This window comes from Bidens hawaiensis, unplaced genomic scaffold, assembly GCF_021521415.1.
Source record: "Bidens hawaiensis isolate Kalapana, Puna unplaced genomic scaffold, B.hawaiensis_p1.1 tig00002181_1, whole genome shotgun sequence".
Lineage (NCBI taxonomy): Eukaryota > Viridiplantae > Streptophyta > Magnoliopsida > Asterales > Asteraceae > Bidens > Bidens hawaiensis.
The window spans coordinates 1,700,361-1,718,938 of record NW_027491116.1 but is presented as its reverse complement, the minus strand read 5'-3'; the positions used below and the strand labels follow the sequence as shown (position 1 = coordinate 1,718,938).

At 35.2% G+C, this 18,578-nt stretch overlaps 2 protein-coding genes across 2 annotated transcripts; both read left to right on the top strand.

Moving 5' to 3' along the window:
• The first annotated feature begins 950 nt into the window (after window positions 1-950).
• LOC143609628 (calcium-transporting ATPase 2, plasma membrane-type-like) lies at window positions 951-5,011 on the top strand. Its single transcript, XM_077084337.1, has 6 exons — window positions 951-1,127; window positions 1,508-1,559; window positions 1,642-3,560; window positions 3,642-3,972; window positions 4,059-4,357; window positions 4,450-5,011. The coding sequence occupies exons 1-6, from the start codon at window positions 951-953 to the stop codon at window positions 4,687-4,689; spliced, it is 3,018 nt and encodes a 1,005-aa protein (XP_076940452.1). The 3' UTR covers window positions 4,690-5,011.
• A 4,448-nt stretch (window positions 5,012-9,459) lies between these two features.
• Window positions 9,460-11,449, top strand: LOC143609010 (glucan endo-1,3-beta-glucosidase 3-like). Its single transcript, XM_077083888.1, has 3 exons — window positions 9,460-9,637; window positions 10,256-11,284; window positions 11,352-11,449. The coding sequence occupies exons 1-3, from the start codon at window positions 9,586-9,588 to the stop codon at window positions 11,381-11,383; spliced, it is 1,113 nt and encodes a 370-aa protein (XP_076940003.1). The 5' UTR covers window positions 9,460-9,585; the 3' UTR covers window positions 11,384-11,449.
• Window positions 11,450-18,578: the final 7,129 nt, after the last annotated feature.

Sequence of the window (18,578 nt, the reverse complement as noted above, 5' to 3'; positions counted from 1 at the left end):
CGAAAAATAGTCGTTAGAAAAGGCCACCGGAAAAAACACAATGGAAAACACTATGAAAAAGCACAATAAAAAAACACAATTTAATAAAACACAATTATTGGTAAAACACAGTTTGTAAAAATCCGTTAATTTTTATATAGCAATATGGTATTCATATAAAAGTAAAAAATAAAAAAAAACACTCGTTATTATGATTTTGTTTTTTTTAATGCCTTATAAAAAGATTTAAACGTTTTAAAATATCAAAAGAATTGACATGTACCTTACATGTAATAAAAAAAAATCAACAAGTGTGTTATTTGTGTTATGCTCTTCATCTTATTTAACACTAAATTTCACAAATAAACTAATTTAACAATCCATGTTAAAAATCATCAATACATTAAAGTTAAGGTTATGCCTTAGTGGTATGCGACGACTTCTTGAGATTATTGGTTGCCCACTTGCCCCTAGTAAAATAGTTTAGTCTCCGGTTAACAAGAACATGAACATGACAAGTTAATTTAATTTAATAAAAAAGCCTATTATCAATTATTGAATAAAGTATTCGACACTTGAAAGCAAAAGCCATTAAAAATAAAAAATAAATTGTCAATCCACGTCCACACGGTCTTTCACGCGTTTTAGGCAAGACGTTGAAAAGGACCGCATAACTTACTTTAGAAAGTATAAAGTACGCAGTCGCAGTGTGTAATCGGAACCTTCGCGCCAATTTCCTTGAGAAAAGACCACAAGTAAATTTCTTAATCCTCTCGTCTGCCTATTTTGATTTGATTTTTTCCTCGTTATTTCTTTTCACACGGTGTGTGTATATTATATATATACACATCTCGTTCATGCTTTTGAAGAAGATCGAATCGAAGAAATAAATAAAAATAAGAAGAAACAGAAACAAATTCTTTCTAATTAAGCAGCAGCAAAGTAAAGTGGATATTTGAATTGAAGGTGGGATGGAGAATTATTTGGATGAAGGTTTCAGGGAAGTGAAGGCGAAGCATACGCCGGACGAAGCGTTACAGAATTGGAGAAAGTTATGTGGTCTTGTCAAAAACCCCAAAAGACGCTTCCGTTTCACCGCTAATCTCCAAAAGCGGAATGAAGCTGCTGCTATGCGTCGCACTAATCAGGTAGGTCATCCATTCTTTTCATTTTGCCATTTGCAGATTGTTAGTTATGTAATAATAATAATTATCCATGATGTTACAAAATATGGACCAGTGGCCATTTGCATTTACTGGAATTCAGCCAATCATCTGACTGTAAAAATAAAATAAAATAAAATATAGATAACTTAAATTGGGCCCGGACCATTACAAATCAAAGTAAAAAATGTGTAATTATATTATCACATCCCAAACACGTTTGGTGAAATTATTTATTTATTTTTAGAACGACTAACTTCACACTCCCGTCCATCCACAGTGGGACTAAAACCACCCTCAACTATGAGACCTTTACCACACACGATGGTACTGCTAGGCTAATTGTACATTTTTTATGAATGCAGAAATTAAGGGTTGCTGTTTTGGTGTCAAAGGCTGCATTTCATCTTCTCAATGGTAAGTTCTCAATATTTACATTAGTTCAACATTATGTAATGAGCAATGCCATTCTTATGAACATTATGTATTATACATGCAGGCGCAGAAGTCAGCGGCAGCCATACCGTACCTGAGGAATACAAGGCAGCTGGCTTTGGCATCAGTGCTGATGATGCTAGCACCATTGTTGAAAGCCACAACCATGAAAAGCTAAAAGGACATGGCGGGGTAGACGGTGTTGCAGAAAAGCTTAAAACATGCACTACCAATGGGCTTGCTATGGATGACAAAGAGTTGACTTCCAGACAGCAACTGTATGGAACCAATGAGTTCACTGAACGCGAACAACGAAGCTTTTGGGTGTTTGTATTTGAAGCCCTTCAAGATATGACACTTATGGTCCTTGCTGTATGCGCCTTTGTGTCTCTGATCGTTGGCATTGCAACCGAAGGATGGCCCACTGGAGCTCATGACGGGCTTGGAATCGTGGCTAGTATTCTGTTGGTGGTGTTTGTAACCGCCACAAGTGATTATCGCCAATCACTACAGTTTAGGGACTTAGACAAAGAGAAAAAGAAAATATTGATTCAAGTTACTAGGAATGGATACAGACAGAAGTTGTCAATATACGAGCTGCTTCCAGGTGATATCGTTCATCTCAGTATTGGAGACCAAGTCCCTGCAGACGGGCTTTTCCTCTCTGGGTTTGCAGTCTCAATTGATGAATCAAGTTTGACCGGAGAAAGTGAGCCTGTCAAAGTCAGCACTGAGAATCCTTACTTGTTGTCAGGAACTAAAGTTCAAGACGGTTCGTGTAAGATGCTAGTTGTGATGGTTGGAATGAGAACCCAATGGGGAAAACTTATGGCGACTCTAACCGAAGGCGGAAATGATGAAACCCCGTTACAGGTTAAGTTAAATGGCGTGGCGACTATTATTGGAAAGATAGGACTTGTGTTCGCTGTAGTGACTTTTGCGGTTTTGGTTCAAAAGTTATTCGCTAGTAAGATTGGTGAAGGGAGTCAATGGAGTTGGTCTGGTGATGATGCCTTGATGCTGTTGGAGTATTTTGCTATAGCTGTCACCATTGTTGTGGTTGCGGTTCCTGAAGGGCTGCCATTGGCTGTAACATTGAGCCTTGCATTTGCCATGAAAAAGATGATGAATGACAAAGCACTTGTTAGAAACCTAGCTGCGTGTGAGACCATGGGGTCTGCCACGACTATATGTAGTGATAAAACCGGGACACTAACCACCAACCACATGACGGTTGTCAAATCCTGCATTTGTATGAATGTTGGCGAACAAGAAATCCCGGAAAGTGTTAAAAAGATTCTTGTGCAGTCGATATTCACTAACACGGGTGGTGAAGTTGTGGTTAATAAAGAAGGAAAACGTGTGATTCTCGGGTCACCAACCGACACAGCCATATTGGAGTTCGGATTGTCACTTGGAGGTGATTTCCAGGCCGAACGCGAGTCAACGAAAGTCATCCGAGTCGAGCCGTTTAACTCGACAAAGAAGCAAATGGGCGTGGTGCTCGAGCTTCCAGAAGGGGGCGTACGAGCCCATTGTAAAGGTGCTTCAGAGATAGTGTTGGCTGCTTGTGACAAAGTGATTAATGAAAACGGTGAAGTTGTTGCTCTCGACGAAGAGTCTCTTAACCGTTTAACGAGTACAATTGAGTCATTTGCGGGTGAAGCTCTTAGGACTCTATGTCTGGCCTATATTGACCTGGAAAGCGGGTTCTCACCCGAAACTCCAATTCCATCGAGCGGGTATACTTGTATAGGAATTGTGGGTATTAAAGATCCGGTCCGTCCAGGTGTCAAGGAGTCAGTGGCTCTTTGTAGATCAGCTGGTATAACCGTCCGTATGGTTACAGGTGACAACATTAACACTGCAAAGGCTATAGCTAGAGAATGTGGAATCCTTACAGATGATGGAATCGCAATCGAGGGTCCTGATTTTCGTGAGAAAAGTCTTGAAGAATTAATGGAGATAATCCCCAAGATTCAGGTTTGTTTAAATTCCATTTCACAAATAGTCTAATTGTTATCCGGGTCAACAAAAAGTCAACTTTTGGTCAATTTTATGCAGGTTATGGCACGGTCTTCGCCTCTAGATAAGCATATGCTGGTGAAACACTTAAGAACAACATTTGGTGAGGTTGTGGCGGTTACTGGAGACGGAACTAACGATGCCCCGGCTCTTCATGAAGCCGACATCGGCCTTGCGATGGGCATTGCGGGAACCGAGGTGGCCAAAGAGAGTGCTGATGTCATTATTCTAGATGACAATTTCTCCACGATTGTCACGGTGGCCAAATGGGGACGATCGGTCTATGTCAATATTCAAAAATTCGTGCAGTTTCAGCTCACGGTTAATATTGTTGCTTTGATAGTCAATTTCTCTTCAGCTTGCTTAACAGGTACATTGGTTCACATGTTTATAGAAAGTTAGAAAATAGAAACAAACATGTCTGGTTTTTAATGAGGTTTTTTTTTGGTGATTTAGGGAGTGCTCCGCTCACAGCGGTTCAGCTATTGTGGGTGAATATGATCATGGATACACTGGGAGCATTGGCACTGGCAACCGAGCCACCAAATGACGAGTTGATGAAGCGGGCCCCAGTTGGAAGGAAGGGGAATTTTATAAGTAATGTGATGTGGCGGAACATATTCGGGCAGGCGGTTTACCAGTTTGCAGTTATATGGTTGCTTCAAGCAAAAGGGAAGTCGTTTTTCGGTCTTGATGGGGATGATTCTGAAGTTATCCTCAACACACTCATTTTCAACTCCTTCGTGTTCTGTCAGGTAACCTAACTTCATGTTAAAATATGTAACCTGAGTTGCATGTTTTCAAATTTCAATATCATGAGCTGATATTTGATTGATGAATTATGCAGCTATTTAACGAGGTGAATTCTCGGGAAATGGAGAAGGAAGACGTGTTAGAGGGGATACTGAAGAATAAGGTTTTTGTAAGCGTTATTGCCGCGACTGTTATTTTCCAGATAATAATAGTCGAGTACTTGGGTACCTTTGCGAACACGTCGCCACTTACTGCCACGCAATGGCTGTTTAGCGTTTTGACTGGATTTTTAAGCATGCCGATTGCGGTCTTGTTGAAGAGAATTCCTGTATGAGGTAAAGTCCTACTTAGAAAGCCATTGGATTTTAACGGCTTTCTAAGTAGGACTTTGCCTCAAACAGAGGTTCTCTTCAAGAGCACGACAATTGGAATGTTTTTGAAGAAAGTATGTTAATTGCTGTGCTCGTGAAGAGAATCTCTGTTTGAGGTAACGTGCTGCTTAGAAAGGCGTTAGATCTCGAAGGAAATCTATTTATTCCTCACTTTGGCGTTCTATTAACTTGGCTGGTATGCATATGTCCATCATGTCTTGATTTGTTATTTGTGTAAAGCATATGTCAGGACAGTTATGTACTTATTTTCTATTTTATTTTCAATGCTTTGTTTTGTAGAACTCTATTTTGAACTCCAAATGTAATGTACATTACTTGCATTTATTTTGTTAATCGTATTAAAAGATGATGTAGTTTCAGTTTTTGTATCTATTCTAGCAACCCTAAAGATCATAGCTTCCAAATTATATGGAATAAAGAAAATCTTAGTTTCAAAATAATTCTTGCTCTGTCTGCCATTTTATTTTTACATTGTACAATGTTCCACCATTTATAAGACATTGTTAAACGACTTAAACTCTAGAATTTGGCCAAGCGAATTCAGAGTTCTGAGGTCAGACCTAGCATGTTTTTCTTAAACAGACATAGCCAGATAGCCTCCTCTGTATTGAAAATTTTCAACACTAGATGACACGAGGAACTGATGTGTTTCTATATTTCAGTTACTTAAGCCTCTAAAGATAAAGATGAACAGCCATTTGATCCCCGTCAAAGTCTGCATTGAAGTCCGTATAAACTAATGGAGAGTAGCCAAGGCCTAAGAGATTTAGTTAGTGACTGTTAGTGTAGTTAAGTCGGTTAGTAAGTGGTCTGATAAGTCAAGGTGTTTAGCTATAAATAGAGCACGTAAGGCACCCAAGATACTCTTTTATAGAGTAAAATGATTAAAGTTTAGTTAGGATACATCTAATAATCTAATCGAGTCAAATAGTTTAGCTCATCCTAGCTACAAGAGCACCCAAATAACTTGCAAAATCGAGTGGGCCTTTGTTATGTTAAGAATTGACCAAACTGAGATCAAAAGGTAAAATGGGTTGCAAATAGTTACTATGATTCACTCAAAACACACGGTGTATAGGTGTATAAAAATTACCTGCATGATTGGACAAGCTGCTTATCATGGCCACCTATACCCTTCTCTTAAGGCCTTCGTCATGCTACAACTCTCAATGCCAAATGTATGAAGCAAAAAATAACACAAGCGTGTTTAGATATGAAATCTTCACCTATTAACATGTGGAAGTTGCACAAATTAAGAGGCATTTAAAGGATTGTTATGTGGCAAGGATTGATGGTCTGAAGATGAATATGCAGGTGGTAAAAGGGTAAAGACATTGATGTAGCTAGATACTATGATGAAATACATAATATTCATATGTTTTTAACATCATCCTTGTGTAGCCTGTGTCCCAATCCACAGATAACATGTACAAAAACCAAGTCCAAACATTTATGAAATCGTGGCCATATACTCTAGGATTATATAATACATAATGTTCTAATCTCTTAATGTCAATCACTCCATTAAATTTCATCATCTAAAGTCGTATTAGATGGGAATTAGGTATCTTGATACGAGAGATTTTGGTGAACTTTAATCTCATACAAAAGCCAACTTGTGCACAAGATCTCTTACTAACCCCTTGGTTTGTTGATTGGCTAAATTATGAGTACAAACAAACACAATTGATATCACAACATACACGATTAGCTCATGAATCATGCTCTGTCTAATAGCACACATAATTATGAACTTTAGTAGCTCAATGTTGCAAGGATTGCGCAACCAAAATGTACGTAATATTCATTTTCAACCAATCTACGGGTAGATATTACAACCTTTGCGATGAATGGAATATGTGCATCTCTCAAACTAGTGTGACATGTAGAAAAACGAAGTTGTACAATCCTACACTAGCACTACTAAATGTTGACCATTAACAAGTGCACTCGTCTCTTAAAATTGTGATAGTTTGTAAAAATCAACCATCACCACTCGAATCAGTAGTTGGTCCAGGGTCACAAACCACATCATGAGCAAAAACAGATATCGTGATAAATAAAGACCTTTTAAGTATACTTTAAGTGACTTCCGTGTCCGGTATTGGTTTAGTGATCTCCTTAAGACTATTCCCATCAGTGTACTTCTGGTCGGTCGGTTGGGTGGAAAGCAATTAAAAGAAAATCAAAACTCTTTTAAATGAATCAACCCGGTTGACGGACCAACTACAAGTCGGTTGGAGGCATGCTGACCTCACACCAACAATACAATATTGCCACTCAAAATATAAACTATTTTTGCACATGTAAAATCCAATGATCTATATGGTGATTATATTTTCTTAATAAAACTTATGAAATAAAAAAAATATAATCCTATCTGATTCAAAAGAAATATAATAAAAATACCAAATTCTTATAAAAAAATTCAATTCTTATAAAATAAAGAACCTGCTTTACATTTGAAATAGTTTTATGTTTTTTTTAGTTTCAAAAGTTATTTTTAGTACAATAAAACTAATTATATCAATAAAAAATGGTTTGGTTGGGTAGTGAATGAGAGTATAAATTTGGGTTTGGTTAAATTATGTAGGTGGCAGAAAAAAAATTAGTTTTTTAATAAAAAGTTGGGTTAAGTTTGGTTGTAAATGAGAGTAGCCTAACAAACCTATCATCTCAACCTCTCTGTTCTTTAGGGCTGTAAATGGACCAAACGAACAAGGCATTGTTCATGTTCGTTCGTTAAGGAAATAATGTGTTCACGAACACTTACCGAACGAGATTTTATGTTCGTGTTCGTTCCTTAAGGAAATGAATGTGTTCACGAACGGTTTTCGAACACAAACGAACATAAATAAAAATCAATAGAGCCTAGAAATTGAGACCGGCGTATTCATCAATGTGAATAATAAAAGTCTGTAAACAAATCAAACAAACACAAACAAGGGTATGTTCTTGTTCGCTCATTTAACTTTAAACGAATACGAACACTTAATCGAACAAATATTTTTATTCATTTTCGCTTATTTAAAAAAATGAAAATTTGTGTTCATTTGTTTATAATCTAAACGAACATAACTGAAAAAGATAAACGAATATAAATGAACATAGATGACAAATGTAAATGAACACAAACAAGTATAAACAATCGTAAATGAAAACACTTAAATGAACTCAAATTAAAAAAATGTAAAAACCTCTAATTAGATTACCCATCCAGATAATAAGTAATTATTTTCTATTAATGCATAAACGAACATAAATAAACAGATACAAACGAACATAAACGAACGTTCGTGAACATAAATGAACGAACGGAACATGTGTTCATGTTCGTTCGTTTAATTAAACGAACACAAATATTTTGTTCGTGTTCGTTCGTTTATTAAATAAACGAACTTTCCGTCGAACGGTTCACGAATAGTTCACAAATGTTCGGTTCGTTTACAGGCCTACTGTTCTCTATATATGTGTGTGTGTGTTTTTGTCTAGATGGCTGAATTAATTTCATTGTCAATGACAATTTGTCATCTAATTCATGCTTTTATATAACAAATGAAGGTTTTTGTGACACACGACTTATATTCGAATAACCATACATATGTAACACTCTCAATGAACTAAGTAAAACTATATTTATTTTATTATATATTTTGAATTATAAGTTTAGGTGTTACCTTTTAAAAATCAAAACGCTTCTTGCATGGTTTGTACCTTCTAAAGTTTGACCCACTTAGCTTTCTTTAGCAGTACTATTTTCATTTTCTCTAACGTTCACTTTTCGTACACTACAGTTTCTCAGAAACTTTTTCTAACATCTCAGAAGGTACAACTCTTGCGGCACATGTTAGGCTGAGGGGTGTGGGGCTTCAACGGGGGCGCGAGACCACACCACCGGGGCGCGAGCACGAAAAACAAAGCAGGCGCAAGCCTGTTAGCGGGACCAAGTTGGCGTAAAGGGACATTGGGAAGGGAGAAAGAGCCGTTGGACATGATAAATGAGCCGTTGGGCTCTTATTTAATAAAAAAAAAAGTTTTTTCTTCATATATATAACCCATTTCACATAAAACAATTACCACAACTTCAAAAAAAAACCCAAAATCAACCCATCTTCCAAACTTTTTTTTAAAAACATGGCTGGAAATTGGTACCCAAACCTAGATTCAGATTATATTGACGACGATTTATGGTCGTCACCGCACCAACCGATGTTTTATTCGGAGCTGCAACAATCATCCGGCTTTCAACCATCCAACATACAACCGTCTCCTAACTTTGTTGGACTTCCTTACTAGAGACTTCAGTAACCTAAATCCGGTCGATCAAATGCTAATGGAAAAGCAAAAGGAACGTATCCGAAAGAGGTTGATCGAAGAAGACCAAGCCGAAGAATAAGAATAATGTTTTTTTTAGTACTTTTATTTTTATTTTATTTTTAGATATTAATGTGTTTTTTCATTAATGTGTGTTTTTTTTAATAATTTATGAGTTTTTTTAATAATACGTTTTTTGAATATATTTATAAAAAAATAAAAAAAAAAAAATCCGCTGGAGCCCCTGCTGGAGCCCCTCCACACTAGGGCCAGGGGCTCCAACGGGGGCTCCAACACCCCCCTTATCCAGTTTCTCTCTCTGCCACACGTCATAATATTATTGGCTGGAGCCCTCACTGGAGCCCCCATTAGAGCCCCCCCCACCCCTTAGCCTTACGAGTAAAAGCCTTGAGGATTCCGAAAGAAATAAGAATACCTTCTTGTCCACTCCAAGCCCAAATTCCCCACCATAAAGTTACAACCAGTCTCATCTTTCTCATTGCATTGCTTGCCACCATCACAAAATGTTCAAAATCACAATTCTCTTACTTTCTCTGTTCTTTCATTCCTCTTCTGGTAACCTCAAAATCACAGTCTTATGTTTTTTTTGCAATGTTTTCTGGGTTCTGTTCTGAGTAGGGGTGTAAAGTAGCCGAGCCCAAGCTTGGCCTGTTTTGACACACGAGAGCTCGAGTTAAAACTCGGCTCGTTTTGAGCTATTTTTTTAAAACTTGAGCTCGGCTCTTAACTTGTCGCTGACTATTTTTCAAGCTCGAGTTTGTGTCGTTTATTATTTCTAGTTAATTTACTATCATTTTTGTATATTTGATAAAAACCTTAACGAGCCAAAGCTCGGGCTCGATACCACTTGTTTATCATTTAGTTAATAATTTAAATACATAGTTTTTAATTTCTTTTTATATGTTTGACAAAAACCTTGTTGAGCCTAAGCTCGAGCTTGCGTGTAACATCTTAAACGAACTTGGGTTTGTAGTGTGAAATTAATATCTAGAAATCCAAAGGAGTTAAAACTTAGAAATACACTAGGCTCGTTAAGGCTTGATGAGCTAAACGAGCTTTATAAGCCTCGGATATGCTCGTTTCAAGCCTTTTATCTATCCAGTTCCTGAGTGGCTCGGCTAGTTTTCACCTTATTCGTTCTTAATGATCGGATATGATTATATTATTTTGCAGTTGTATGTCAAGAATCGTTGCAGATTTTAACTCTGCATCGCGGCGATTCACCAAACCCGGCTCCAATTCATACAATCGGAGTTGCTGTGGATGAAGAAAACCTTTATGAGGTTTCAAACAGCATTTTAAATGCGGAAAATTGGCTAAGGAATCATGTCTTATATTACTACCCTTCAAGTAACATAACCTCCATTATTGTTACTAACAGCCTTCTTTGCACAAGCCAACAAGCTGAGGTTGTTAAGTCAGTTGCAAATTCGTTGAAGAATTTGCATTATTCCCTCACTAGGTGGGGTTTACAGAGAGAAATCAAACTCTCTGTTTCTGTCTCCAATGACTGCTTGCACAAGTCACATATTAAGCCTGTGTTAAGGCTTTTGGAGATGATTAACTCGACTTACACGCAATTTTCTGATGAAATTGTTAAATTGGTTGCTTCTGAGTTGGATTATGCGAATGTTTTGGGGGTTTTTCGATTCGAAACAGTGAATGTGATTTTACCTAAGCTAAAACAAGCGAAACCGATATCGAGAAAGCTTTCGTTTGTCGATTACTTGTGGTCGGCTTCGTCTCCACCTCCGCCGGTTGTTGAGTTATCTCCGGCACCGGTGCCAGCGCCGGCGAGCAGTCCGTCTCATCCTTACGGATACGGTCTGCCGCCGTGTGATCCGTACCCGCACCCGCACCGGTACCATGCGGCGCCGCCGTTGGCCGGAGGTAATGGTGGACCGTTGGCGGCGCCGCCGATGGTCGGTCGAGTAGCGGAGCCAGTGGCGGCTCCGCGAGAAGAACTGTGGTGTGTGGCGAAGCCTAGTGTGCCGTCGGAGAAGCTGCAGGAGGCGTTGGATTATGCGTGTGGGCCTGGTGGGGCGGATTGCGGTCCGATCAGGCCGAATGGGAGCTGCTTCTCGCCGGACTCGGTTGTGGCTCATGCTTCTTATGCTTTTAATAGTTACTGGCAGAAGAATAAGAAGAATGGTGGAGTCTGTGGGTTTGAAGGGACTGCAATGCTCATAAGTTCTGATCCAAGTAAGATTATTGCTATTAATATTGTTTTTTTATCAGTAAATTCTTAATATGATTATATTTCTTGCAGGTTTCCTACACTGTCGTTTCATACTTGGTTGATTTTTGATGTTTTGGGGCTAATTTGGAGGATGAGCTGCTGGATTTTCTGAGTAATGTTTTAATATACAATGCATTAGAAGTTATATTATATTTAATGATGATTAACTTATGTTATTTTGGATGTTATGTGTATAGTAACTCGGTTGAGGTTTTATGGATCAATAGTTAAAACAAGAAAAAATTATAAATTTTATCCTTTTGAATGGGTCATTTTTTAAAATGAGTTGCACATTCTTTATTTGCATGTTTGGCTCGGTTTTAATTCTCTACACTGACAGCCATCCACTCCTCTATTAAATGGAAGCATGTGCCATGCATATAGGGACATAAATGTAATTTCAAACCTCTTTATTAATTATTTATTAAATAATTAAAAACTCTCATTTTTAAAACCATTATCCTACCCAGTACCCACCCAACCCCATCTGATCATATCTACACCACCACAATGCTTTCTCCACAACGAATCTCGTCGTCTTCTCACCTTCCATTCATCTACTGAGGGCCGAGGCCATGGAATATGGATAATTTCCCATGGTAGAGCTCCACCTTTAGATGATTTCTCTTGCCAAATCAATCGTCATGGCGGGTAAATTTCACCAGATGTGATTTATGATACAAAGAACAACAATCGCATCCCCAATTTTAAAGATTTAGGTCGAGTGGGTTCAAATTCCATGGCTTGGAATTCAGCCCCGGTGTCTGAAAGATGGTCGAGTGTTGATCCTCTGTTGGTGGCGGTGGTCAACGGTTCGATGGTTACTCACCTGGGGTTAGTTATAGCCCGATTAAAGCTCCAAGAAAAGTCCCCAGATCGCCTAATAAGGTAAATATTATCAACAAATTCGTCAATTTGTTGACAAATGATTTTTGTTATTCAGTGATAAATTACAAATCATGGGTTATCAGGCTTGTTTTGGTATGAGTTATTTCAGATCTGGAATGATTATGGAGGTGGTGGTTGTTTTTTGTTTTATGGCACCGGCAATGAGTCCCATTCACAAAACGAACTCATTCGCCCCTTTTAGATTGTATGACGGTGATGGTAGTTGTAAGATGGCATGGGGTGGTTGTAGTGGTGGTGGCGGTATTTTTGGCGATGTGAATATTTGGGGACGAATGATTTTCCAATTGTAAAATATATTTAGTGTTGAAGATATATCATATTTATGTATTTTTTTTTAATTACAAATTTAGTTTATTACACAAATAGTCTTTAATGGGTAAAAGGACGAAAATGCTCTCATGTGCATTGCATGTGGGCTTACTTAACTGAAAAACTTAACATCCGTTAGTGTAAAATACTAAAACCAAGCCAAACATGCAAATAAAGGATAAAAAATGAAACTCATTTTAAAAAATGACCAATTCCATAATTTAGCTAATTCAAATGGACAAAATTTGTAATTTTTTCTTAAAACATATGAAATGTGATATAATGTCATGTCTTGTTATTTGTGTAAGCGTTATTATTTGGAGTGTGTAACGGGTGATACCTGAATTGGACCCGGACTAGACCGGATCTGTGACAGCTACAATATCAAACCCACTACCTGGGCATAAGAATGGGTCAGTTATATGGGTTCACGGGTTTGACTTGTTGAACCATGTTATGTTCACTTTGTATGATATTCATGACTATATACGAAAACTTAGAACATTACTAGCAACAGATAAAACATTTAAAAAAATTTACGCTTTTGTAATTTTCTTTTATTTCTCCTAAATGTATGGCTATATGTAAATTAGGGTCAAGTTATCAAAAAAGGGAGACAAAAATGAGAATGACATAAAAAAACCTTTTAAAAAAATAAAAAAAAATCGTAACTCAAAATTTAATTAAAAAACAAAGAAAAGTAAAAATACAATAATGTTTTCACCGTCTTTCTCGTTCTTAAAAAAATAAAATAAAATAAAAACAATATTCAGGGAAAAAGATCATTGTGTCTTTTGGTTTATCATTGTGTTTTGTGTTTATTTCTGTCATTGATTGTGTCATTTTTTCTTAACATTGTGTATTTTTTTTCCTTAATATTGTGTTATATTACTCAACATTGTGTTATATTTTGTTTAAAATTTTGTTCCATTTTGGATCTATTGTGTCTTTTTTAGTTATAACTGTGTCTTTTGTTCATTTTCGTCATTGTGTCTTTTGTCTCTTTATTGTGTTTTTTCGGCGTTTTTTTTAACAGGAATGACGAGGGAAAACATATTTGTTTTTTTATTTTTTATTTTTTCGTTATTTATTTATATTTTAAGTTATGATTTTTTTTAATTAATTTTTTTAAAATTTTTTGAGAGGTTTTTTTGGTCACAAATCCATCTCACACTTCTAATTTTTGTCTCCCTTTGTATATTAACATTTCCTATATATAAATTAAGTCGACACTTTCAAAATATAATCAAGTGATAGCTTATATATGTGGTTGATAAACTTGAATTATAATTTTTAAAGTAGAACATCTTATATAGTTATTAAATATCACTTTCCATGTTTATCTTTTGGTTAGTACATTCCAAAATCTTAAACTGGGCAAAGAATAGATTTCTTTCCAAATTAAGTCGACACTTTCAAAATATAATCAAGTGGTATATGTGGTTGATAAACTTGAATTATAATTTTTAAAGTAGAACATCTTATATAGTTATTAAATATCACTTTCCATGTTTATCTTTTGGTTAGTTACATTCCAAAATCTTAAACTGGGCAAAGAATAGATTTCTTTCCTATAGGCCACTTCAAGTTATTAAATATAATTTATGGTTTGGTGAATATTCTCATTAAAGGGGTCAAGTTATTTTATAAAAGAAGACAAAAATAATAAGAATGAAAAGAATTTATAGCCATAAAATCTTTTAAAAAAACTTAAAAATAAATAAATAAAAAATCATAACTCAAAATGTAATAAAAAACAAAAAGAGTAAAAACACAAAAATGTTTCACCGTCTTCCTCTTTCTTAAAAAAAACTTGAAAAAAACACAATGTTAAGTGAAAAAGACCATGGTGTCTTTTTGTTTATTATTGTGTTTTGTATTTATTTTCGTCATTGATTGTGTCTTTTTTCCTTGACATTGTTTCTTTTTTTTTTTGATATTGTGTTATATTAGTCAACATTGTGTCTTTTTTTTATATTGTGTTATATTAGTCAATATTGTGTTATATTTTGTTCGGTATTGTGTTATATTTTGCGATTTATTGTGTTTTTTTAGTTATAATTGTGTCTTTTGTCTCTGCATTGTGTCTTTTCAGAGTCTTTTTTTTTGAACGAGAATGACGAGGGAAACATTTTTGGTTTTTAAACTTTTTAGCTTTTTATTTATATTTTAAGTTATGATTTTTTTTATTAATTTTTTGAAAGATATTTTGTATGATCACAAATCCTTCTCACACTTCTCATTTTTGCCTCCTTTTATATTATAACTTTTGCTTTAAAGTAATTGTGTCTTTAGATTTCTTTCCTATAGAAGCTTCTAATTGTGTGTTCAGATTTTGAGATTTTCAATTCTTTAAAATAAAAGAAAAACTTTTGTCATATATTTGTTTTGAAGATCGTGTGACGTTGAAGTGCGGCAACCAGCCAGGCTAGGGATATGTTGAAGTCGGAGTCAGGCCAGCGACCTCTCCCAATAGTGCACGCTCTAATCAGCCTGGCTGGCTTTTGTTTGTTTTATCTATACTGAAAAATATATAAAGCTAATTATGTGCCGCAAAAGGTTATTGATGGAGTTGATATTTATGTCGTTTTAGTTTTAAGTATGAAGTAATTGTATTAATAAGGGGGTGTTTGGGATTGCTTATTTTCATCAACTTATTAACTTTTTAAAAAGTAATAAGGTGTTTGGGATTGCTTATAGCGTGAGAGAAAAAATTCCATAAGTTGCACTTTTATAACTTATTAACTTAATGAAAAGTTATAAGGAGGTAAAATAAGGAATCCCAAACACACACTAAGATTACATGGATGATGGAAATTCATATGCTGAGAAACATAAATATTGTTGATGGGCTTTTACCAAATTATGGGACTTAGCAGCTTAGGAATCATTTATACAAGATATGTGAGTGATTAGAAAAACAGTCAAAAGCCTGAGTTTAGGGCCTTAGGGGTGGTTTTTAATATCAAGCCCAATTTTAAAATTTGAACTAAAGCCCAACTTAATAAATGCCTACTTTAAGTCTTTAACTCGAAGCTAAAAACTTGCCTATCAAACGGTCACATGCTAATCTGGTGGTTACAACACATGTAGGATTAATAATTACGCATTTTGATTATATTTTAACGCATGTTGAATTTAGATAATTATGCAATTAAGATTCAATAATTACGCATGTAGATTTTCATTATAATCGCACATCGCATGAATTAGAATACGGTTCGATTAGCAATAACCAACAATCAATTTAGGTTTGATTGTTTACGAGAAATGACGATGCATGTGGATTTGAATATGGTTGTTACGGAGTTTTGATGTGATTGAAGTTAAGCCCTAACTATAGTTTAGAATTCGACTCGACAAGAGCGCGATTGTTGACAATTAATTAGGACGATGACGGAATTGAATGAATTTTCAATTTTGTCACCACGTGTTAGTTTGAAATCAAGGGTTGTGGGTCTCTCGTACGTTTTTACCCAATAAGCCATTGTTGTATTATATCATTTATCATTTTATGATACCATGTTGGATATCTAATTAAATTATTTCATACAAAACAATGATGATTATGCTAATAGATCTACAAAATTGTTCCTTAAAAAAATCATAATAGTTAATTTGATTAATATTACAAAGAAGTTGCTATTATGCATCTATACTAAGAAACCATGGAAATCCAATGATTAGCTTATGTATTTAATATACTTTACATTTTTCTTTTTCCATACTTTCCCATTTTTTGGTAAACAAAATCATTTAGATACAAAAGTTGTTACATGGGACACTGGGACAGATAACATCACGCTTGTTAGTTCAACTTAAATATATAACAGTATCTTTTTTATTTGTAAAGACCAAAATATCCCTCAAATCAAAAAATATTAAGATTCGAGGTGCCACCCTTTGCCATCATGATCCAAATTAGTGAAATTAATTAATAGTTAGTCTCTTTCATTTGTCTCATGATATTGATGCATCCCGTGAATCATGCTTATTTTTATTACAAAAAAGCATACAAAATTCAAAAAATAATTGGGTAATAAACTATTAATAAGTTAAATAATTCGATGCTCTTGATCCAACAAATTAAAATATCAAATTTATAGACCGATTGTTTCAGGTTAACTCGCTTAACTGCGCATGCTCTAATTAAATGGACTATGTTCAGGTTGTAAAAAATGGGTTGTTTCGGGTTGACCTGTTTGATTGCTTTAGTTCAACGAACTATGTTTGGGTTGTAAAACAGCTAAATTGGCAAATATGATGATAACCGTTTACAATTACTATTATATAATATATAGCTTTAACTTGTTAACCCGTTTATAACTCTATTATAACTTGTGAATTTGTTTACAACTTGAATACTTTATTATAACCCGTTTCAAAAGTGGAAACACATTTACATAACTGGGTTGCATGATTTTAAATGTGGCCATGCTAGGGATAATGTTTTTAACATAAATAAGCATATGATTCTTTGTTTAGGTTCATCCCTTTCAACTCGTTAATCTTATCACTCGAAACACCTAGTAAGCAAAGCTATAAAATGAACATAAAATAATTAGTTTGAAGTGTCAATATTGGAATATGATTGGATGTTAGAGTCACCTCTCATCTTGATGGAGATTGCATGTGGGTGCCCAACCGAGCGTTGGTTATAAAGTCACCTCCATGGCATAATCTCATTTTAAAATGTCAACTAAAACTAAATCACCAAAATATAGTAAAGATTTTAAAATTTTAGAATTGAGAAAATGGAAACCTAAAAAAATTGTAGATTAGAAAACTGAAATCTAAATATTTGGAAGTGTAGATACTAATTTTTTAATCTTCAAGTGCATGAAAATACCCAAAAATGATTATTGATTATAATTTAATTCTCACCGCCTTCAAATCCAACAATCTTCTTAGTTATTTGATTTGAAATGTATCCTTTTAATATGCGGGTATTTTTAATGTTTATAATAATAACTTTTAACAAAATATTATGTAAAACAAGTATTTGTCAAATCCTATATCATATTGGGACATAAAGAGTATCAAAAGAGACGAATTTGTCTTCTATTTATCTAGGCCAAGATGACGGGAGATGCACAAGGGGTTAGAGGAAGAGTCCAAGCAAATCTTGAACACATAAAATGATACTTAAACCCCACCATGACATGACCTATCTCTTTTCGCTTATGTGGTTCACAAGGCTACTCGATTTAAGTACATTATGACAAACTCATCAAATAAACATTTCTTCTTGTGTAGGACAATGAAAAATGAGTTAATTAGACCAAACCAGGATGGAAATTTTGAAAATATCAGACTTGAGTCCTAGGCTGCATAATATTAATACATAATAGTCTTGTTCCCGCTTTGATTTGATTTACATGTTTAACGGGTTTACACACCCAAGGCTGATACTAATGATGAGTAAATCCAAAATACAACGTCTAATAGGAGTACCTAACCTAAATAGATTACTCTCACTTATGTGTCTGACTGTCTATTTGTCTAGTATATACCTCATTGAGATAACTACTTAATTGGTTGAGTGCAGTAGTGAGTAGTGTATATAAAACATGAACAGACCAAAGTCATGTATATGATAGGGAGTTCGCTCCAAGACCTAACAGATATGTACATGTATCAATTGGATAAAATCAAACGAGCTTGAAAGAGGCCCAAAATATGGACAAAACAATGCAATAGGATAACATGTGGATAAACAACAAATGGTTCTCAATCCCATGCATATTTGGGATGAAACACCAGTGATTCGTAAGAACACATCTGAAGCTATGGATAGAACATTTAAAGACATCCTAAATTGTGATATCCAATTCGGAGAAAAGTTGTTGTATGTGGAGGAAACTTTAGACAAATTCTACCGATTATTCACAATGAAAGTAGGCATGACATAATTAGCGCGTCTTTAAGTTCATCCTAGGAAGTAAAGAACCCAATACCGAAAAAAAACACCATTATTTGCTTAATGGCTTTGGATGTAGGCAAAGGAAACATTGGTGGTTTAAACTTTGAATGATCATT

Coding starts and splice junctions, on each gene's coding strand:
- LOC143609628 (XM_077084337.1), top strand. CDS start 951: ATGGAGAATTATTTGGATGAAGGTTTCAGGGAAGTGAAGGCGAAGCAT. Junction 1,128..1,507: donor CTATGCGTCGCACTAATCAG/GTAGGTCATCCA, acceptor TTATGAATGCAG/AAATTAAGGGTTGCTGTTTT. Junction 3,973..4,058: donor CTCTTCAGCTTGCTTAACAG/GTACATTGGTTC, acceptor TTGGTGATTTAG/GGAGTGCTCCGCTCACAGCG.
- LOC143609010 (XM_077083888.1), top strand. CDS start 9,586: ATGTTCAAAATCACAATTCTCTTACTTTCTCTGTTCTTTCATTCCTCT. Junction 9,638..10,255: donor GTTCTTTCATTCCTCTTCTG/GTAACCTCAAAA, acceptor ATTATTTTGCAG/TTGTATGTCAAGAATCGTTG. Junction 11,285..11,351: donor GCTCATAAGTTCTGATCCAA/GTAAGATTATTG, acceptor TATTTCTTGCAG/GTTTCCTACACTGTCGTTTC.